This window comes from Pelophylax lessonae (assembly GCF_965119305.1).
Source record: "Pelophylax lessonae genome assembly, chromosome: 2".
NCBI lineage: Eukaryota > Metazoa > Chordata > Amphibia > Anura > Ranidae > Pelophylax > Pelophylax lessonae.
The window spans coordinates 490,133,480-490,155,202 of NC_138769.1; the positions used below are offsets into that span (position 1 = coordinate 490,133,480).

Sequence of the window (21,723 nt, forward strand, 5' to 3'; positions counted from 1 at the left end):
TCGCTTTCCTCTCGGGACTGTGACGTTACTGGTTGCTAGACGCCAGACGGCTGGCAAATCTAGCAACCAGTCTAGCACAGGGTGGGTGAGGAGGTACAAACGTTGGGTCTCGGGAGCCGGCCGCGGCCGGTCACGCACTATATAAGTTAAAGTGAAAGCTGCTGCTGCTGCGGCGGCCATTCATTTTCGGCATATATGACCCGTTTTTGGCCGAAATGGGATAGGCTCATTTTCGGCAGAAAATTATGGTTGCCGAAATTTCGGTGCACCACTAATTTTCAGCATGCTGGAAATGGTAACTTTTTTTTGAAACTATTAAACTTCCTCTTTAAATAAAATGCTATATATACACTAATCCTGTCAATCAGGTCAAAGTTATGGACACTTTTAGATTATGCTACTATATTCGGCTATGTTCACATCTACACATCAGTATGTGTGTGCAAAATCGCAGTGCTGTTAATTCCTAATGGAATCCTCACGCATCTGCTAACATGCGCATTTTTACAAGCATTCGTGCAGCACAATTTTGCAGAAGGGACCGGGACTGCTTTTGTACATTTCTCTTGTGCATTGCAGCCCATTGAAACAAATGGCTTTGCCTTACACAGGGCGTGCTGGAAGGCACAGAAAATGTGTGGAATCGCAAGCTCACTCGGTCGCACCAGCATAGTGTGAACGTAGCCTCAAAGATACAATAATACAATAACTTCAATACACACTAGATGTTATCGTCTATATTGTATAGTACATAGCATATATACAATAATGTAACCTGAACAATAAATTATTACTATGATGGGATTCCACACTAAGGCTGCAGCTTTGTGCATTTTAGCAACAATACATTCTGAGGTTAAGCCTTAAAGTGGTTGTAAAGACTCAAGATTTTTTTTTACCTTCATGCATTCTGTCAATCACAGCCGGTGAGCCAATGAGGAGAGAGCGGAGGGGGGGGGGGGATTTTGAGCCACTGCTGTTTGTGAAAGGACACACAAAGCAGCAGTTTAGGAGCAAGCACCCACTGCAAGCTGCTTGGCAGGACGGAGGGGCCAGGAGCACCGATAGGGGACCCAAAAAGAGGAGGATTAGGGCCGCTTTGTGCAAAACCAACTGCACACAGCAGGTAAGTATGACAACTCTGCACAGAGTAATAAACACTAAAGGACAAAGATTAAGACAGGATACACTTTGACACATACATTAAGATATGCTCATGGCCATGACAGACATGCACACATGTACTAAAAGTAATTTAGATAAAACTACACTTCCATTGTTTGCAACAAAAAACACTCATGAGAGTATTCTTTTATCCCTGTATATGGCTTGGCTTTCTGATTATGGCATCGATTCTGGCTGTGATGATCTATACCTATGGGAGCGAGATGCACTAGAATCCCTATTGGAATACACAGCGTGTTTGACCCCCTGTAATTAAGGGGTCCAGTGAATCTGGTAAGCGGCTCATACACTTATTCCACTGGGTGATCGTGTGAAGGTGAAGGCTTTGTTAAAGAAACCACCCTATCAAGTCTGTGTTTTCCATATTGGCCGACATCAATCCAATTGCTTTAACACCAGAGACTTTGTTGCACGATTGTTTATTTGTATATTTATTCACTTATTCATTTATTTATTAATTTCTGTCGAGCGCTACTTTTTCCCATTGTTCACTATATATATCACGTCTTCACGTTTGTGTAGCAGCTGACAGTGTGGGAGAAATTCCACTTTACTATTTTATATCCACATTTAATTGTCTATTTACACCATTTGCGCAGTTTCTTACCCCCCCTTTTTTCACTCTCAAGCTTTGCCCAGTTTTGTGCAGAAAGACTTTTGAAGTGAGTACATTTGCGGAGAAATTTTGGTTACCGTGAGAATGTAATATAGCAACAGCAGCGGGAAAGGCCTAATTTCACACGTTGTCAGATTATGTGCAAACTGCATTAAATGTAAAATAAAATTTAACGCTGATCTCCAGGTTTTAGTGAGTGGTAACCAGTTCTGGACCGGAAAAATTTGCCCCCTTAATGACCAGGCCATTTTTTGCAATTCAGCACTGCGTTCCTTCAATAAAAAATTGTGTAGTCAAGCAAAACTGTACCAAAATATAATTATTGTCCTTTTTTCCCCCTCTCTTTTGGTGGTATTTGATCACCTGTGTGATTTTTTATTTTTTGCACTAGCGACAATTCTGAAAAAAAAAAAAAATCTAAAAATCAAAATGTTTCATCATTTAGGCCAATTTGCATTCAGCTACATAGTTTTGGTAAAAAAAAAAAAGTTAATCGCATCTACAAACTAGGGGAAAGATCGGACCTCTGACATTTTTTACACTTTTGGGGGGACCAGTGACATTACTACAGTAATCAGTGCTAAAAATTGTGCACTGTTACTGTAATAATAACACTGGCAGGCAAGGGGTTAACCTAGGGGTGATCAAAGGGTCAATTGTGAGCCTAGGGGAGTGTTTTCTAACTGTGGGGGAGGGGCTTGTGAAATGACCATAGAGACCTGTGATCCTATTTAGAAGGATCACAGCCGCTCTGTGAACATTCCAGAGAGAACAACGTAAGCTGTGTTTACAACAGCTGACTGTTGTCCTCTCTCAGCGGGGAGCGATCGTGGGTGCCCGACGGCAATCGCAGCTGCTGGTCCTGTGGATCGGCATCCCCTCTGGCCAGTGGGGGCAGGAGCGTGCTGCTGGCGGCGCGCACTCGCCCCCCAGCACCACTCCCGCAAACCGAAGTATCCCTACATAGGTTCGAGCAGTCGAGCCAGCCTGCCGCAGTAAAACTGTGGCGGGGGTAATCGGCAAATGGTTAAATAGTTTATTTGAACCATGCTGGCCCAAACAAACTTATTTACTTAACTCACAGATGCAGCGGCTGCATGTGTTGTAATAGAAAAGTTTTGCTTAACCACTTCCTGACCGCTTGCCACATATATACTGCGGCAGGGCAGTCCGGCTGCGCAAAATTATGTACATGTGCGTGATTTTGTGCAGGAGATGTTGGGAACGTGCGCACTGCTGGAGTGCCGCTCCCGCTGTGATTGGATAGCCGCCGGGGACCCGCCGATTGTTTGGCAGAATGTAAACAAGGCAGACTGCCGTTCTGTCATAGCGGAAGAGAGATATCGCGTGTTTCATATAAGCTGAAACACAAATCTCTCTTTTCCTCTAGTGCATCCACTGCCCCCACAGTTAGAAAGCACTCCATAGGAGCACACTTAACCCCTTGATCCCCCCTGGTGTTAACCTCTTCCGTGCCAGTGTAATTTATACAGTAACAGTGCATTTCTTTTAGCACTGATCACTGTATTGGTGTCACTGGTCCCCAAAAAATGTCAGATTTGTCCGCCGCAATGTCGCAGCCCCCTTAAAAATCGCTGCTGGCCATTACTAATAATAATAATAAAAATAAGTCCATAAATCTATCCCCTAGTTTGTAGATGCTATAACTTTTGCGCATATCAATATATACTTATTAGGATTTTGTTTTACCAAAAATATGTAGCAGAATGCATATTGGCCTAAATTAATGAAAAAATTTGATTTTTTTTTAAAAAAAAATTATTGGGTATTTTTTATAGCAGAACATAAAAAATTATTATTTTTTTTTTTTAAATGTGGTTCTTTTTTTGTTTAAAAAAAAAATAAATACCGTAAATAAAAACTGCAGAGGTGATCAAATATCACCAAAAGAAAGTTCTATTTGTGAGGAAAAAAAAAGGACAAAGTTTATTTGGAAACAGCGTCGCACGAGCACGCAATTGTTAAAGTAACGCAGTGGCGTATCACAAACAAATGGCCTGGTCATTAACCACTTGCCGACCGCCTCCTGTATATTTACTGCGGCAGTCAGCCACTTACAGGCAAAGCGACGTAGTACCAAGTCGCTCGCCCACTCGCGATCTCCCGCAGGAGAGGGAGAAAGACAAGACGGCTGATGTAAACACAGCCGTCTGTCATTCTCACTGAAGTAGGCACAGAGGCTATGCGATCCTGCTATATAGGATCGCATGTCTCTCTGGTTACTTCACTAGCCACGCCCCCTAACAGCCCCTAGGGACACATTTAACCCCTTGATCACCAATAAAGTTAACCCCTTCCCTGACAGTGTCATTTTTACAGTAACAGTGCATATTTATAGCACTGATTACTGTAGTAATGTCACTGGTACCCCCAAAAAAGTGTCAAAAATGTCAGTCAGGGGTCCGATCTGTCTGCCGCAATGTCGCAGTCCCGCAAGAAAAAAAAAAAAAAAAAAAAAAAAAAAAAATCGCAGATCGCCGCCATTACTAGTTAAAAAGAAAAACAATAAAAATTACATAAATCTTTCCCGTAGTTAGTAAACGCAATAACTTTTGCGCAAACCAATCAAAATCCCCTTATTGCGATTTTTTTTACCAAAAAACATGTAGCAGAATAGAAATTGGCCTAAAATGTTAAAAAAATTAAATTTTTACATTTTTTTTTAGAATTTCATCGCACAGGTGATCAAATACCACCAAAAGAAAGCTCTGTTTGTGGGAAAAAAAGGACGTCAATTTCATTTGGGTACAGTGTCGCACGACCGCGAAATTGTCAGTTAAAGTCACGCAGTGCCGAAACGCAAAATAGGGCCTGGTCTTTGAGCAGCCAAATCCTCCGGGGCTTAAGTGGTTAAGGAAGTAAAACCTTCCGGAGCTGAAGTGGTTAACCATTAAAAACAATATACAAGTTGTGTTTAATACAACAGTAAAATGGTTTCATTCTTAAAAATATTAACAAGCATGAAACCATTCCATTTGCCAGACAATTTGTACCTGTGTAAATGTGTATCTGGGGATATTAATCTGCAAATCTGGGGATATTCAGCAGGTCTCACTGGCTTGTATAGTGCCAAACTGATCTATGTTTACAGCAGCTACTAACTACTACTAGAGTAATCAAGCACAAAGAAACACAAACACACACGTGCATAGTGATGTTGATTAACACCTGTGTGTAAAACTAGACATGTCAATCCTGCAGCCTCTCAATTTTCCTGGTAACTCTTTCCAGGAGAACGTTGTTTAACAGCAATTTGTAGGAACAGAAAAAAAAAAAAAAGGAATTACAACTACACCAAAACACAAAGTACATGTGGACAGATGTTTACTAGGGTCTATATCCAGCATGGAAAGCTTACTCACCATTGGCTGCAGCTGTGTACCCGGGAACATGAACTGCATCTGCTGGGCAAGCATGGCAGCAGCTGTTTTCTGCTGAATAAGATTGTTCCTGCCATTTATTTCTAGCTGGGTTTTTAGATGCGTTGGCGGATGAAGATATTTGCAGTTCTCCCTTGAGCATCGTCCCTGAAAAAATATTGTTCTGTTAGATCTGGCACTTTGTCTTTCAAATGAGATGTAAAGGGAATAAAACATTAGGCTATGTAAATTACACATGACATGAGCACCCCCCTTACTAGTGACTCCAGCAGTCAGTCACAAAGGCTCTGTGTCACTCACCGTACTAGTGTGTGTAGGTCTCGGAAGCAAACACTACTGGACTGGCAACAATGATGAGGATATCAGCTTAACCATTCTATTTCTGCTGGTTTGCTCTCTAGTGCTTTGGATTCCTGCACAGTACACACTAGCATGGTCAGTAACAAAATGTACTAAACACAAATATACTGTACACTTCACAAGGGCAGTTGGCACTCATTTTCCCTGGAGCTTTGCGAAGCTCTGTTGAGTTCCATCATTTAATCACGTGCAAGCAAAAATTTAGCTTTTTAAAATTTTCCTTGCATCTGGGTATTATTTACAAAGCGAAGCTTCACCGCATTTACTAAGCTCTGGGAAAAATGAGTGCAACTGCACAATCGATTTACCTTTAGTAAATCAACCCTAAAGCCCCATTGTCAGACCATGCTAATTTACTGTGCAGAACACAGAATCACTTATGGTAAGAGAGCATGGACAAAAAGCAATTACGTTATTCTCACCATCATCAACCATGACCACGTCTCCAGAATAGGAGTGCCTGCCCATATAGCTACAATGTCTAGAAACACTTGCATTAGGAGAGAATGGACAAACCGCAATAACACTGGTATGACTAATTATAATAGGCTCACATCATCAACCACGACCACGTCTCCAGAATAGGAGTGATTGCCCATATAGCTACAATGTCTAGAAACACTTGCATTAGGAGACAATGGACAAACCGCAATAACACTGGTATGACTAATTATAATAGGCTCACATCAACCATGACCACGTCTCCAGAATAGGAGCGATTGCCCATATAGCTGCAATGTCTAGAAACACTTGCATTAGGAGAGAATGGACAAACAGCAATAACACTGGTATGACTAATTAGAATAGGCTCACATCAACCATGACTACGTCTCCAGAATAGGAGTGCCTGCCCATATAGCTTCAATGTCTAGAAATACTTGCTGTAGGAGATAGTGGACAAACAGCAATAGCACTGGTGTGAATAATTATAATAGGCTCACATCATCAACAATGATCATGAATAAGGGCAGTGCACCTCTGGACAATTTATATTGATATCAGCTATCTGTAATCCTGTGCACATCCTAGTAGCAGAGGCCAGGGCAAAACTCTGAGCCAGAGTTCTTTTGCTTCAGAAGGAACATACTCACTGAGGAAAGGGGAAGGAGCTCAAGGATAACCTCACCAAAGCTGCGGTTATTATTACAGGTATTTATATAGCGCTGTCAAGTTATGCAGCATTTACAAATAGTATACATTCACATCAGTCCCTGCCCACAAGGAGCTTACAATCTAAAGGTCCCCAACTCATGTGCAGGTGCAGTGCTAACCAAATGTTTAAATTAAGTCTCTAATACAAAAATTTTATTAAAGGCCAATTATGAAATTGGTAGCATAAAATACCCACACCAGCTTCTGTAAAGCTTAGGGTAGAATCTCCACTCCAGTGGCAAGTAGCATGCTTACGTCATACGTTCCAGTCCCTTTGCTCTTCGAGGGGGGGGGGGGGGTGTTAGAGCGGCAGTCACTCTTTAATAAAATAAAGATATTTACAGTAAATGTGCAAATGTTTTGTCTCAAAACTGCTGCAGTAAAACTACAGAGCTACTTAGAGTTAATCTTTCTAACCTTATTAAGCCCATATGCATATCCTGTATCTTTACAGGTTAACAGTTTACAGTTACACACGAGGTCTGGCGCTATAATTATTGCGAGGATATCTTATATGTGGTGTGATCACTGTTTACATATGCCTGCAGGCCTATGTGCGTGTTAGCATTTGCATGTGAGCACTCACTTTATTATTATTTTATTTATCTTTTTTTTTTAATTACATTTTATTGCTATCACAAGGGATGAACAACATCCCTTGTGATAACATAGGCAGTGACAGGTCCTCTTTATAGAGAGATCCCATCTCTCTCCTGTTCCTTCCAAAGCATCTGATCAAGCCGAGATTTTTGTTTTAAGTTTAGTATCACTTCAATATTATTGTAAGAGTATACATGTTATAGTTAAATTCACGGTTCCTCAGTAACCTCACATTTCTACCTCCACTAACCCTTCTGTTGCTGAGTGATGCATTTAGGCTTTGCATATCAGAAACCCAGACCGATTTTGCTTTATAATATTCATAAAGTGATGTCAGCTTCCAACAAGAATATAAGCAGCGTGTAAGAAGCGGCAATATACTAACACTAATGTAAATATAGAAAGGAAATTGCAGTACTATAAGCAAAAATTGATGAATCTCAAATCATGTGTTCATCATCCAATCAACAAACGAAATTGCAAAAACAAATGAATCCAATGACGTGTCCATATCAAATAAATGTGAATAAAAAAGTTCTTGGTTGCTCAGTAAATAAAATATGGATAAACATATATGATAAAGTGTCCTTGGTCATATGAAGGTGTCCAGAAAAATAAATCCAGGTGCCAAATGATGAAAGTTCTCTGTTGCCAAGTGTAGAAAATATCATATATCACCCGTGCAATATTTGCCTCCACCGAATAAGTGAAATGCAAACTCACCAAAGCTAACTGCTGTCTAAATTATAGGACAGCAATTATGGCCTCAAGTGATGATATCTTTCCTCTCGGATTGCCACTGTCAGACTGTGATGTATCTCTCAAACATCAAAATAGGGCAAAACAGGGATGTCTCGGCCAGCCGCACCGGGTAAATGATCAAATATCAGAGAAAATACTCAGTGTAGTATTTATTAAAAGTAAAATACAAGAAAATATAACAAGATAAAAGAACCATTGTTCCAATCATAAAAAAAAAGAAACATTGTGCAGAAAAAACTGTCGAGAATATTTAAAATCAAAAGGTCCAATAAAGTGCAATAAGGAGCTTGTAGTGCAAAAAACTGAATTTTTGTAAAATCCTACCGTAAAATTCCTTTCTCTAAATCCTCCGACAGTCGCCGCCCCTCATATAGCTAGCTACTAGCTCCCCTAGCTACTAGCTCCCTTAGCTACTCCTGCGGAGCGGAAGTCAATAGCATTGGTGAAGACTATATGAGGGGCGGCGACTGTCTGAGGACGTAAGAGAAATACCCTTACATCTGGTGCCGCAAACCGAAACGTAGAATATCAGCTGGGCCTCAGGCTTATTACCAAGCTCAACGGCCGTTTCACGCCAAGCGCATCATCAGGAGCTTGATGATGCGCTTGGCGTGAAATGGCCGTTGAGCTTGGTAATAAGCCTATGGTCCAGAGAGCTGCATAAATGTTCATTAAAATTATATTTAATTTTAAGTAATATTGTTTAGAAACACAAAAAAACGATAATCTAAATTTGCACAAAGTTTAAAAATGTAAAACAAAAATTAAAGATGTGCAAAAGATCTATAAATAAATGGCTGGCGCTAAAAACTTTCATCTATTCAGCACTGTACTAAAATGAGGCCTCTAAACTTATTTTTAACCTGTGCTCTTGTAATTTTATGTAGTGTAACAAAAGTCTTTTTTTATCTGTGGATCCTATTTGTGTAAATGTTCATTGTGTATATTTTTCTTATTTTATTGTGCTTTTTTGTGATTTTATTATAGTTTTTCTTTTTTTTTTTTTTATTTACTTTTTTTATTGTCACAAGGAGGTTTTAAGAAAATTTTGTGTCTGTATATACACTAAGACATCAGGTCCAAATTATGGAGACATCAGCAGTATAAATCGAATTATGATGCCTCCCATTTGCTGTAGATGGGGGATCTCCTGTTCTCAAGGTACCCGCCTCTCCATTGACAATAAATTCAGAAGGAGACTGATGAACTTGCCAAGTTCCCCACTTGCCAATTGAACACAGAACCTATTAAAACCCTTTGATTACCATGACATATTACATACTGTAAAATATAGGCCACCTGGACATATTGGGAGTCATTCAAAATCAGAGAAAAGTTTATTTAAAAGAAATTACTACACAGTCTCATGTATTAAATCAACATTTACTGGCAGAAGTTTTTTTTTTTTATTGTGAAAAACGTATGAAATACTTGCGCTTGAAGCCATCTTAGGGACTTTTATTTCAGAGCAGCTCCCTCCTACACTTTAACATATCACAGGTTGATGAAAGGCCTTTTGTACATGCCAAAAGGAGGTGCTGGACACAACATCCTGACAGATGGCCACCTCGGCTTTATTTCAGTTTATTAACAGATCTTCATGTATCAGATAGCTAAGCTGCTCATGGGCAGTCTGGGCTACTTTATCCTCCTGAGCAAATATCTTCTGAGTCAGCTTTGTGTCTCATCTGGCCGTAAGGAGAAGATGAGCAAAGTTTACACAGACCCTGGCTTCTATTAAAGTATACTATATTAATTTAAGAAAATTACCTGCACATAATGGCAGACTGAAGGATCAAGAAAAGCCTGCTGAAACAAAATTACCACAGAAATATTATTGAACTTTATAATAGACTGTTTCTGACGTTGCAGTTAACTAGTGCTGCTCAAACATGTCCATGTTAGATTCATTGGCTGAACACGCTAAAATTTGGCAAATACCTTAAATAAGGACACCACTGAAGTCAAGGAATTTGGGTGATCTGTACAGGATACACTCATGGCACTAAAATGGGGTTGGGAATTCCTGGTGAAATAACTGATCAAATTTGGTTAAGGATGTCACCTAGGAAACCCAGCGGTAAATGTAAATGACCACACCCGGGAATCTGTAATTTCGAGGTAGGAGTGCGGTGTGTACAGATCAGAACGGGTTTGTTTTAAAAGCCAGTAAGTATGTTTGTCTATTTCACAATTGCTGATCTTCCTTTCCTGGCCACCCAGGCTACGTAAACAAGAGAAGGGCGCACCAACCTAGTGCAACACCATAAAACATTTATTGAAGAATAAAGACTTCCATACATCATACTCACAAACGCATGCTGTAAATACGCATATAAAATCCTAATACGGTCAGGTGACATCCAAGACTAGTATTCTTTTTGGTATAGCAGGAGGACTGGAAGGCGTCCATGCTGGTAGGGCTGATGCCGTTCAATGGAGAACCCTCTTTATCAGAGCCACAATTCCAAATAATCTGCTACACATATAAATAGCGCAGCAGAGCAGACAGGACGTCCCACATAGGTCGGTCCCGCCCCTTGAACATCATTAACATGTAAAAAATTAAATTGATTTAATTAAATTTAACTTAAAAGACCACACTAGTAACCCATATAAATCAAACCATAGTCAAAATGAGTGCTATGGTACAGTGATTAGTTGTGTCATAAAAGTCAAAATACTGTATCCACCTAAAATGCAGCTAAAATACTAATAACCAGTGGGTGCAACCTTACCTTACTATAGCACAATTATACTTTTCCAAGATGGGCTCCAAGGAGGGGGTCTCACTCATGGCCCCAGTGTGTGTCCCGCGACAGAGATGTGGGACACTATTTTTAGGAAGCCTGGTCGTTTTCCAACCAGTGTCCCATGTAGGTACCTCCTAGACTAATGGTGGTGGTTGCCTTCCTTTTTCCCCTATACAATTGTATGTGATCATATTTATCCACCTGAGTAGGAGCATTTCTGGGAGGTTCTGGCATTCTTATGGCCTCTATAAATGACAGTTTGCAAACATCATTATAGCCTTTTAAATATATATTTTTTAACCCTTCTGACTTTTTATACATATTTTTTACAATATTTTACAATTCTATTTGATAATAAGTCCACTGTTTGAGTGACCCATGGTTATGGTTCCCTGGGTATTGTACACTCCTCCTATGGGGACAGTTGTGACCAATGTGCCTTTGCACCCGTGGGCGAGGACTTCCCCGAGCCGCTTGGTTGACTCATTATTTCTGGGCTCCCGATCGAGTCGGATGCAATGTCGGTTGAAGCCAGCATTAGCCGGTAGAACGCACGCACATCAGAACTTCCGGGTTCCCGTGGACAGCCTGCGATCCAAGGGAGTTTGGCGTGGTCTGGGAGAGTATCCCGCATCTGTCATGGGACACACATTGGGGCCATGAGCGAAACCCCCTCCTTGGAATCCATGAGTGAGACCATGAGTGGGCCATGAGTGAGACCCCCTCAGAAAAGGATAATTGTGATATAGTAAGGTAAGGTGGCGCCCACTGGTTATTAGTATTTTAGCTGCATTTTAGGTGGATACAGCATTTTGACTTTTATGACACCACCAATCACTATACCATAGCATTCATTTTACAGTTGGCACTGACTATGGTTTGATGTATATGGGTCATTAGTGTGGTCTTTTAGGTAAAATTTTTGTTTACATGTTAATGATGTGAGAAGTCCTGTCTGCACTGCTGCGCTATTTATTTGTGTAGCAGGTCATTTGGAATTGTGGCTCTGATAAAGAGGGTTCTCCCTTAAAACACATCAGCCCTACCAGCATGGACGCCTTCCAGTCCTCCTGCTATACAGAAAAGGATCCGAGTCACCTGACCGTATTAGGATTTTATATGCGTATTTACAGCATGCATTTAAGAGCATGATGTATGGAACTCTTCATTCTTCAATAAATGTTTTATGTTGTTGCACTAGGTTGGTGTGCCCTTCTCTTGTTTTTATTGTCTCCTAGTGATGTAGATGGCCATGGTCCTGAGAGGGTAGCAAGAACCTAGACGCCATCAACATAGCTTACCTTATAGCACAGCGACTAAGCGCAGGAGAATTATCTGTTCAGCCATGCTACATGCCTGAGTGTCTGTTTGGAACCCCAAGCTGTGGGGGTTTTCTGTTATTTTGGTGACAATCCACTGCCAATTTATAAGCCAGCTCCATGTTGGTTTATAATTTAACAATGCAAATAGAATCCTGCCATATGCATAATTATATGCACATAATTACCACTACGTGCATACAATTATGCATGCTGCACAGCTTTTAGTACATTTTTTTGCAGGGGGGGTTATAAATCTACCTTACCCTATCCAAAATGAAAAAGTAAGTTTTGCCAAATCAACCCACATCACTTGTCATTTTCCAGGAGCTGGAAGGCTGCAGGTAAAAAATATGAGGTTTATGTATGTTGGTTTAAATACTTGTTCTGTCCTGTGGTGAAACATACACAAAGGCTCTCATGTATAAACCAAGCTCACAACACACTGACCCTGTCGAAATAGCAAAAAACAGTGGTGGCTGCATATACTTATTAGTTCCCCACCTATTCTCATCTGCAACAGGTCTTAACGGCTGTAGCATAAAAGATATTCTCCAGACACTATAAAAACACAAATGAAAAAAAAGCCTTTGGCAGAGCATGGGGTCCTTTTACACCAAGCATAAGGTGGACCTCTATTTGAATGTCTTGCAGAACTGTACTGTTTTAAAAACCAGTCAGATTAAAATCAGACCATATAAATCAGGTAAATGAAAGAGACCGATTGGATCCTGTGCAGTAATAGAAGCAGTTCCTGAATATATAATTATACACACACACACACACACAACATGCAGTGGGGTAAATAATTATTTGATCCCCTGCAGATTTTGTAAGTTTGCCCACTTCGAAAGGAATGAAGGGTCTATAACTCTTTTAATATGTGCATTTTAAATGTCAGGGACAGAATATCAACCACAAATCCAGAAAAACACAAAACACAATACAAATGTTATAAATTGAGTTGCAGTTCAGTGAGTAAAATGAATATTTGATCCCCAAGCAGAACAAGACTTAGTACTTGGTCGAGAAACCCTCGTTGGTAAGCACAGAAGTAAATGTTTTTTGTAGTTGGTTACCAGGTTTGCTCACATCTCAGGAGGGATTTTGGTTCACTCTTTACAGATTTCTAAATGCTTAAGGTGTCTTGGCTGTCGCCTGGCCACTCAAAGTTTCAACTCCCTCCATAATTTTCTGTAGGATTAACCACTTGCCGACCGCCGCACGACTATCTACGTCGGCGGTCAGCCCCTCACAGGCAAACTAACGTAGGGCTACGTTGCTTGCTTGTGAGGGTCTAGGGAGCGAGCGCGCGCCCCCGGAGGCGCGCTCCCGCTCCCGCGTGGTCACGGACCCCCCCGCGCGTGTGACCAGCGGACCCGATGTCCGCCGGCCACTCGGCGATCGGCGGGGGAGAGGGAGAATGTCATTCTCCTCGCTGCAAAGACACTGATCACATGGATCTACTATGTAGATCCGTTGATCAGTGTCCTTACAGCTGAAGCCACAGCCAATCACAGTAGAAAGCACGCCCCTAGGGACACACACAGCCCCTCCCTCCCAAATAAAGTTAACCCCTTCACTACCAGTGTATTTTTACAGTAACAGTGCATATATATAGCACTGATTACTGTAGAAATGTCACTGGTAACCCCAAAAGTGTCAAAAATGTCAGTCAAGGGTCCGATCTGTCCGCCGCAATGTCGCAGTACCGCAAAAAAAAAAAAAAAAAAAAAAAAAAAAAATCGCAGATCGCCGCCATTACGCGTTAAAAAAAAAACAACAAAAATGACAAAAATCTTTCCCTTTGTTAGTAAACGCGATAACTTTTGCGCAAACCAATCAAAATACGCTTTTTGCGATTTTTTTTACCAAACATATGTAGCATAAAACAAATTGGCCGAAAATGTTAAAAAATTTTGATTTTTACATTTTTTTTGGGGGGAATTTCATATAAAAAAATTTGAAAAATATTGTTATTTTTGCAAAATTGACGCTCTTTTTTTGTTTATAGCGCGTGATCAAAAAATCGCACAGGTGATCAAATACCACCAAAAGAAAGCTCTGTTTGTGGGAAAAAAAGGACGCCAAATTCGTTTAGGTACAGCGTCGCACGACCGCGCAATTGTCCGTTAAAGTCACGCAGTGCCGAATCGCAAAATACCCCCTGGTCGGAATGGGGGTAAAATCTTCCGGGGCTTAAGTGGTTAAAGTCTGGACTGACTAGGCCACTCCATGACCCTAATGAGCTTCTTTTTAAGACACTCCTTTGCTGCATGGGGGGGGGGGGGTATGTTTTGGGTCATTGTTGTCCTGCTGGAAGACCCATCCACAATCCATCTTGTGTTCTGGCTGAGGGAAGAAAGTCCCCATTCAAGATTTTACAATACAAGGCCCCTTTTATTGGCTCCTCAATGCGGCAAAGTCAGCCAGTACCATTAGCAAAGAAACAGCCCCAAAGCATAATGTTTCCACCTCCGTACTTGACTGTAGGGATGGTGTTCTTAGGGTCACAGTCAGCATTTTTCTTCCTCCAAATACGGAGAGTGAATACTGAGGGGTTAAATTTTGGTCTCATTTAACTACAGAACTTTCTTCCAATCCGTCCCTGAATCATTTAGATGTTCATTTAAAAACGTCAGATGGGCCTGTACATGTGCCTTCTTGAAGAGGGGGGGACCTTGCGGGCCCTGCAGGATTTCAATCCATGGCGATTTGTTTTACCAACGGTTTGTTTGGTAACTGTGGCCCCAACTGCTTTGAGATCATTCAAAAGCTCCTCCCGTGTAGTTCTGGGCTGATACCTCACTTTTCTCACGATCATCCTTACTCCATGAGGCGAAATCTTGCATGGAGCACCAGACTGAGGGCAATTGATGGTTATTTTATATTTCTTCCATTTGCGAATAATCGATCCAACAGTTGTCTCCTTCTCACCAAGCTTCTTGCGGATGGTCTTGTAGCCCATTCCAACCTTGTGCAGGTCTACAATCTTGCCCATGATGTTGGGTGTGAATAGAAGAGATTCTGTGGACAGATGTCTTTTATACACAATGATTTGTCCTTAGAAGCAGCTTTGCCAGGACTAAGTGTACCACATGAGCACATACTGTAGCCAGTCTGTGGGACCCAGAATTACTGTTAGTTGATAGGGGATCAAATACTCATTTTACTCACTGAACTGCAACTCAATTGTATTATGTGTGTGTGTGTTTTTTTTTTTCTGGATTTTTGGTCAATATTTTGTCTCTATCATTTAAAATGCACCTATGATAAAAAATTATAGAACCTTAATTTCTTTGTAATTGGGAAAACTTACAAACTCTGCAGGGGATTAAATAATTATTTTCCCCACTGTATACACACAAGCTAAATTTTAGACAAGATGCTTACTAAAAATCAACTACAGGTGAGTCTACTTATTCATTAACCAGTTATGGACCGCAAGCCACAGTTATACTGCGGCAGGCAGCCCCTCCTGCACAAACCGACGTAGGGGTACGTCAGTTGCTCGTCTGGTGCTGGGGGGCGAGCTGTCCATTTTCACCTGCTCCCCATTAGAACACTAACGAGTCACATGACACAGGGAAGGGAAAATGGCTTAATAAAATATTTACCAAAAATGTGAAGGGTGTTACTCACTTTTATGAGATACTATATACAGTATCTCACCAAAGTGAGTAAACCCATCTAATTTTTGTAAATATTTTATTATATCTTTTCATGTGACAACACTGAAGAAATTACACTTTGCTACAATGTAAAGTAGTGAGTGTACAGCTTGTATAACAGTGTACATTTGCTGTCCCCTCAAAACAACTCAACACAGCCATTGAGGTCTAAACTGTCGACAACAAAAAGGGAGTAAACCCCCTATGTGAAAATGTCCAAATTGGGCCCCGTGTCATGTGACTCGTTAGTGTTACAAGCGCTGTAAATGGGGAGCAGGTGTGTTAAATTTGGTTTTATCGCTCTCATTCCATCAGCTGACTTTGAGTTCTCAAAGTTACTGGATAAGACCCGAGGGTCACAAAGTCAGTGGATGTACATGCATGCATGTATTGTATTGTATACTTATCCATCCCAGTGATTAGTGGAAATTATATATTCATAGTCCCCATGCAGGGGAACATGCATCAAAGGATCACCATGGGGCAGAGAGAGAAGGACATCAGATGTGCCTGACTGGTTTTTCTGGGCACAGGCCAGCTGTTTCAGAGGCAAAATGGTGGCTGGCTCTGTCACCATGTGTTTTAATGAGGTTTGAAAATGACCACACACACAGTCATTTCAATGGAATTATGGCACAGAAGGTGTAGCAGTGGTATAAAAGGAACCAGGATTCATCTACAGTCTACCACTTGCATTACTGTGGCCTACATACAGTACATCTAGCAATTACATTGAAAATACAGATTGATCAAATAATTCATATTTTCTTCTTTCTGCTAATTTGTGGTCTCCTGTACTTTAAACAATATGACCACTTACTAAAAATTAAGATTGTTCCATAGGGTTGATTTAGTAAAGCATAAGAAAATGTTTACTTGGCAAAGATAATGTTCACTTTTAAGGGTAACTCCACTTTCGTGGGGGAAAAAAAATAGCAAATAAAGAAAAAACGATATAGCGTATACAATCATATTTTAATTGAATGTTATTAAGATGTACCTTTCCTTTTCAATCTATAGCTGTTGTAATTTTCTGAAAATGCAATGCAATATGGCTACCTGGAGCTGTTCTGTACACAGAATGTGTACTGACCACACCCCTGAAACATTTCCTGCTAGTGTGAATGGCTCACCAATTTCCCCAGAAGTCTGCCTAAGATACAAGTCAGTAATTTTGGTGAGATACTTTCAATAGGAACACATCTAAAGGGATGCAGAACCAGCAACTTTTCTCATTAGAGCCCTGCAGCTGCCACAGCTGACAGATAATTATAAAACCACTCCCATTTGACCCACTCAGCACAGAGGAACAAACAATGATTTCTTCAGAATACCAAAAGGTAAGAATCTGTAACACGGTTTGTTACAATCCTTGTAATGTACATAGATCACCCAGAGGGGAATATTTTTTTCTCAACAAAAAATGGATTTTTGTAAAATCTTACCGTAAAATCCTTTTCTCTTAGCTCATTGACAGACGTAGTCCTCGGTGATACACCACCTTCGGTTATATTGCCTCCACAGGAGCAGGACTAGACAGGAAATTAAAAAGCTCTGGCCACACCCTAGGGGCAGTCCCAGAGGGTATATCCTCTCTCTCTCTGCCTCAGCAAATCAGTTATGTGAAAAAGCAGTCTTTAGAGATTTTAACCCAACCCAACTCAAAAACAGAGGGGCGGGGACTACGTCTGTCAATGAGCTAAGAGAAAAGGATTTTACGGTAAGATTTTACAAAAATCCATTTTTCTCTAGCGCTCATTGACAGACGTAGTCCTCGGTGATACACCACCTTCGGGACGTCCCAGAGCAGTATCACAAATGAGGGGTGGGAAAATGGAAATCAAATCCCAATCTAGAAGGCCCAACCGGTGCCAACTAGAAGTTTACAATGCTCATCCTTAATGATGAGACTCAACAAAAAAGAGAAAAATTATTTTTTTTTTTTTTTTTTCAAACAGAAAAAAACCCTCGAGGTAGACCACCGGTCTCCTCAAATTGCAGCCTGCAAAACCTTGCGGCCAAATGAGGCATCCGCCGATGCCGTCACATCAATTTTATAGAATTTTGTAAAGGTATGTACCGACGACCAGGTGGCCGCCTTACATACCTGGACCACTGACGCCTGATGGCGAAAGGCCCAGGAAGTACTGAGCGCTCGAGTGGAGTGCGCCCTAACAGGGAACGGAGGACTCTGACCCTTAATAGAATAAGCCTGTACCACCGTCTGTCTAATCCATTTGGCAATAGTCGCGGCAGATGCAGGCAAACCCTTTCTGGGGCCATCCGTGATCACAAAAAGTGAATCCGTCTTGCGGAATGATTCCGTAGCTTTCAGGTATACCCTGATTGCCCGAACCACATCTAAGGAATGCAACGCATGTTCCCGATGATGCTTGGGCTGAGGACACAAGGAAGGTAGTACAATATCTTCATTCAGATGAAAATCTGAAACCACCTTAGGAAGAAAAGATGGCTTAGGATGAAGTACTACCTTATCCCTATGAATCACTAGGTATGGGGACTGGCATGATAATGCAGCCAGTTCTGACACCCTGCGAGCAGAAGTAATAGCCACCAAGAAGGCCACCTTCTGGGATAAAGTAAGCAAGGGAATCTCCCTGATGTTTTCAAAGGGAGGTTTCTGTAGAACCGACAAAACCAAATTAAGATCCCAGGGCGGTAAGGGCGCGCGGACTGGAGGAGCCAGGTGCCGCACCCCCTGGATGAAATTCCGCACCAAGGACTTGGTAGCTAAAGGCTTCTGAAAGAAGATTGCTAATGCTGAAACTTGACCCTTGATGGTGCTCAAGGCTAGCTTCTGCTCAACCCCTTGTTGCAAAAAGGCCAATATTCGAGTCACCGAATAGGTACGTGGAGGAAATCCTAAAGATTCGCACCACGCAATATAAGTCTTCCATGTGTGATAATAGACCTTGCTGGAAGTCGCTTTCCTTGCTTTAATAAGGGTAGGAATGACTGAAGTAGACAAACCTCTGTCCTTCAGTACTTGGGTCTCAATGGCCAGGCCATTAAACCCAGCGACTGTAAAGCATGATGGTAAATTGGTCCTTGAGACCACAGACACTCCCTGAGACGAAGTTCCCACGGAACGTCTGCGACTAGCATGTCCAAGTCGGCCAGGCCGGCTTGAGGAGGCCAGCCTAGAATTTCTAGGACCACTGGCGCTGATAGAATCTGAACCAGGCGTCCCTAGAGGTATCTGGCCCCGACCATCCGAGAAAGTCTGGTCGTTTTCTGTTCCCACACATTTATCAGATACCTGATTGTTATCAGGAAGGGTGATCTTTTCTGGTTGAACCTCAGGGACCGAAGTCACCCGACTAGAGGCTACTTGGCCTATCTGGTCAACCAGATCCGATTCCTGTGAGGTATAGGGACTAATCTTAGGAAAAGGTAAAGGAAAAGATCTATTCAGGGAACGGTAACTACCGCTTCCTGTAGTACTTAAATGTTGGAAGGGAAGAATCGCACCGGTAGTAGTGGTTGAAGCTCGATCTAATGTCCTGAATACCGGTGAAAACGTCCCCCCACCCTGAAACCGGGTGGGGGCGCACCTTCAGGCTGTGTACTCCTTTGCTTCGGGTTTGGCTGGGTTGGTCCTCTGCTTGTCCGACCAGCCCTTCTTGAACCCTCCTGGAGGAGTCTTGCCTTTCCCGCTAGTACCAGCCGGGCGCCCTTTATGGGCGGTAAAGAAAGGTCCTCGCTTGTTGCGAGGTCCCTTAGCTTTAGCAGCCTGTGGCAAAAAAGTGCTCTTGCCCCCAGTGGCATCCTTGATGATTTCATCTAGGTTGGCCCCAAATAGACGATTCCCCTGAAAAGGGAGATTTGTCAAGGTCTTTTTGGAACCTAGGTCAGCTGACCAGCATTTTAACCACAGCACACGTCTGAGGATCACCGCTGACATAGATGCATGCCCTAATAAGGGAGTAGTGTCCAAGGCTGCGTCACAGATAAACTGTAGCCCTTGTATAATCTGTTCCATCAAATCAGATGTCTCCTGGGGAATATCTTTTCCCCTAAGGTCTTGGCGTACCATTTTCGCCCATTCCGTAAGTGTCTGGGAAACTAGACCAATAACAATTACTGGTCTAAATGCTGACCCTATCAGAGAGAAGATGGTGCGGGACTCTGCTTCCATCTTTCGATCCACCGGATCCTTAAAGGACGAAGTGTCCTCCACTGGGATAACCGTGGCTTTATTCAGCCTGGAAATAGGTGGATCCACCACTGGTGGTACCGTCCATTTCTTAATGATTGATTCCTCAAACGGATAGCGTCTAGCAATACGCTTGGAAATAGTAAAGGTACGTTTAGAATGCTCCCATTCTCCTTTAATCTGATTACCGAAACATTTGGGTACAGGAAAAACCTTCACCGTTTTGATGGGCTTATTAGTACCAAAAGGAATCTCTGTTTCAGTTGCCTCTGCCGGTAAAGCCTCAAGTTTTAAGGTTTCCTGCACTGCCACAACTAGTGCGTCCACCAATGCTTCTTCCTGAATTATAGCAGGAGAAGAAGCGTCCTCCTCACTGTCTGAGGGGGCTTTACCTGGGATAACAGCCTTTGCAGAGGAACCTGCAACTGCAGTGACCATCTCTAAATCAGAGTCAGAGGTGTCAGATAGTATAGGGGTAGGCGGGGGTCGCTACCTTGACCCCCGTCCCTGACAGGCCGCCTCCACCCGAGCCACCATAGACTCCAAAATTGCTGTAAATGACTCTACACTCTGTGCACCGGCGGGTCCCGTGGCCCCCTCGAGGGAAACAGGTGGGGGAATATGTGTGGCAGGGTCCATGATAATTCCAGTCACTTCCTGGATAATATAATTCAAAAATAAAAAACTTTTTTTTTTTTTTTTTCAGACCCCCAGCGCCACAAAAAGCCCCTTAGTGTTACCTGCTAGGGATCCCTATCGATCGAGAGAGAGAGAGATAGACCCCCAGGCTCACCACTTGATGCTCAGAGTTTAACTGCAACAGGTTACAGCGCTGTCCTGACAAACAGGAAGTCTTTTGGCTGGCTGCCCAGGAAGAAAGGAGGCGGCTCCGCCCCTCTGCACGCCTTCCGGCGCCTCCCCTAGCTCCACGAGGTGTTTGGATCACCTCAAACATGGCCGCCCCCATGCTGGAGACACGAGGCCACGCCAAAATGGCGGCTCGTGCGATCCAGCAAAAAAAATGGCGGCGGCCTGTACTGAATAGCGGTGTGCTGCAGGGCACACAACACTCTCTCTGCATGGGGATTTGGCGTGGTTGGCGGTACCGGCCCTGGCGGACCGCATGGCCATTCGGGAGGCCTGCTAATAGCTGGAGATCTGATTAGGAAGGCAGTCTACATGTCCGTGGCTTCTGACTGGTAGGTAGCTTATTCTTATCACCGTAAGATTCCCAGAATGCCACAGATTATAATCTTTTTAACATGTATACAATTAGATTGTTAGCTCCCAAACCAAGCCTCCTGGCTTTTTGCACATAAAATCACACTCAAAGTAGGAGGATCTGTGTCATTTATAGGATAGAGAGGGACTCTATCTTACCATACAGAGAGGGGCCCGCGTTCACCACAAGACCCGTCAGGGGAAAAGGGGGAACATACTACTCACCATACCGGAACCAGGCGGGCACCAACTCCTGACAGTACCCCTCTCCACCGGGGCGGGAGGGCTGTCGACCGATATGGACGCCGTGACTCATGGTCTTTGGCGTTTCAGCGAGACGTTTAACTCGCGGGGTCAGTCCTTTAATGGGACTTTGTCGCGGCCGACCCAGCGCGGAGCTATGGCCTGCACGCGCTCGTAGGCTGAACTGGGGTGACCACCGGATCTCAACATCCAGCCCGTCGCCCAGTTCAGCTTTCTTGCTTGAAGATCTCACAGGAACACTG

The 21,723-nt window shown here is 42.5% G+C and overlaps 1 protein-coding gene across 15 annotated transcripts in view; it reads right to left on the reverse strand.

The window, feature by feature from the left end:
• MBNL2 (muscleblind like splicing regulator 2) overlaps positions 1-21,723 on the reverse strand; it is a 300,532-nt gene that overhangs the window by 42,222 nt on the left and 236,587 nt on the right. For all 15 annotated transcript variants that reach the window (XM_082246638.1, XM_082246637.1, XM_082246635.1 and 12 more), the window contains one exon: positions 5,185-5,349. In XM_082246638.1, the coding sequence (XP_082102764.1) occupies positions 5,185-5,349 (165 nt within the window). The remainder of the gene's footprint in view (positions 1-5,184; positions 5,350-21,723) is intronic.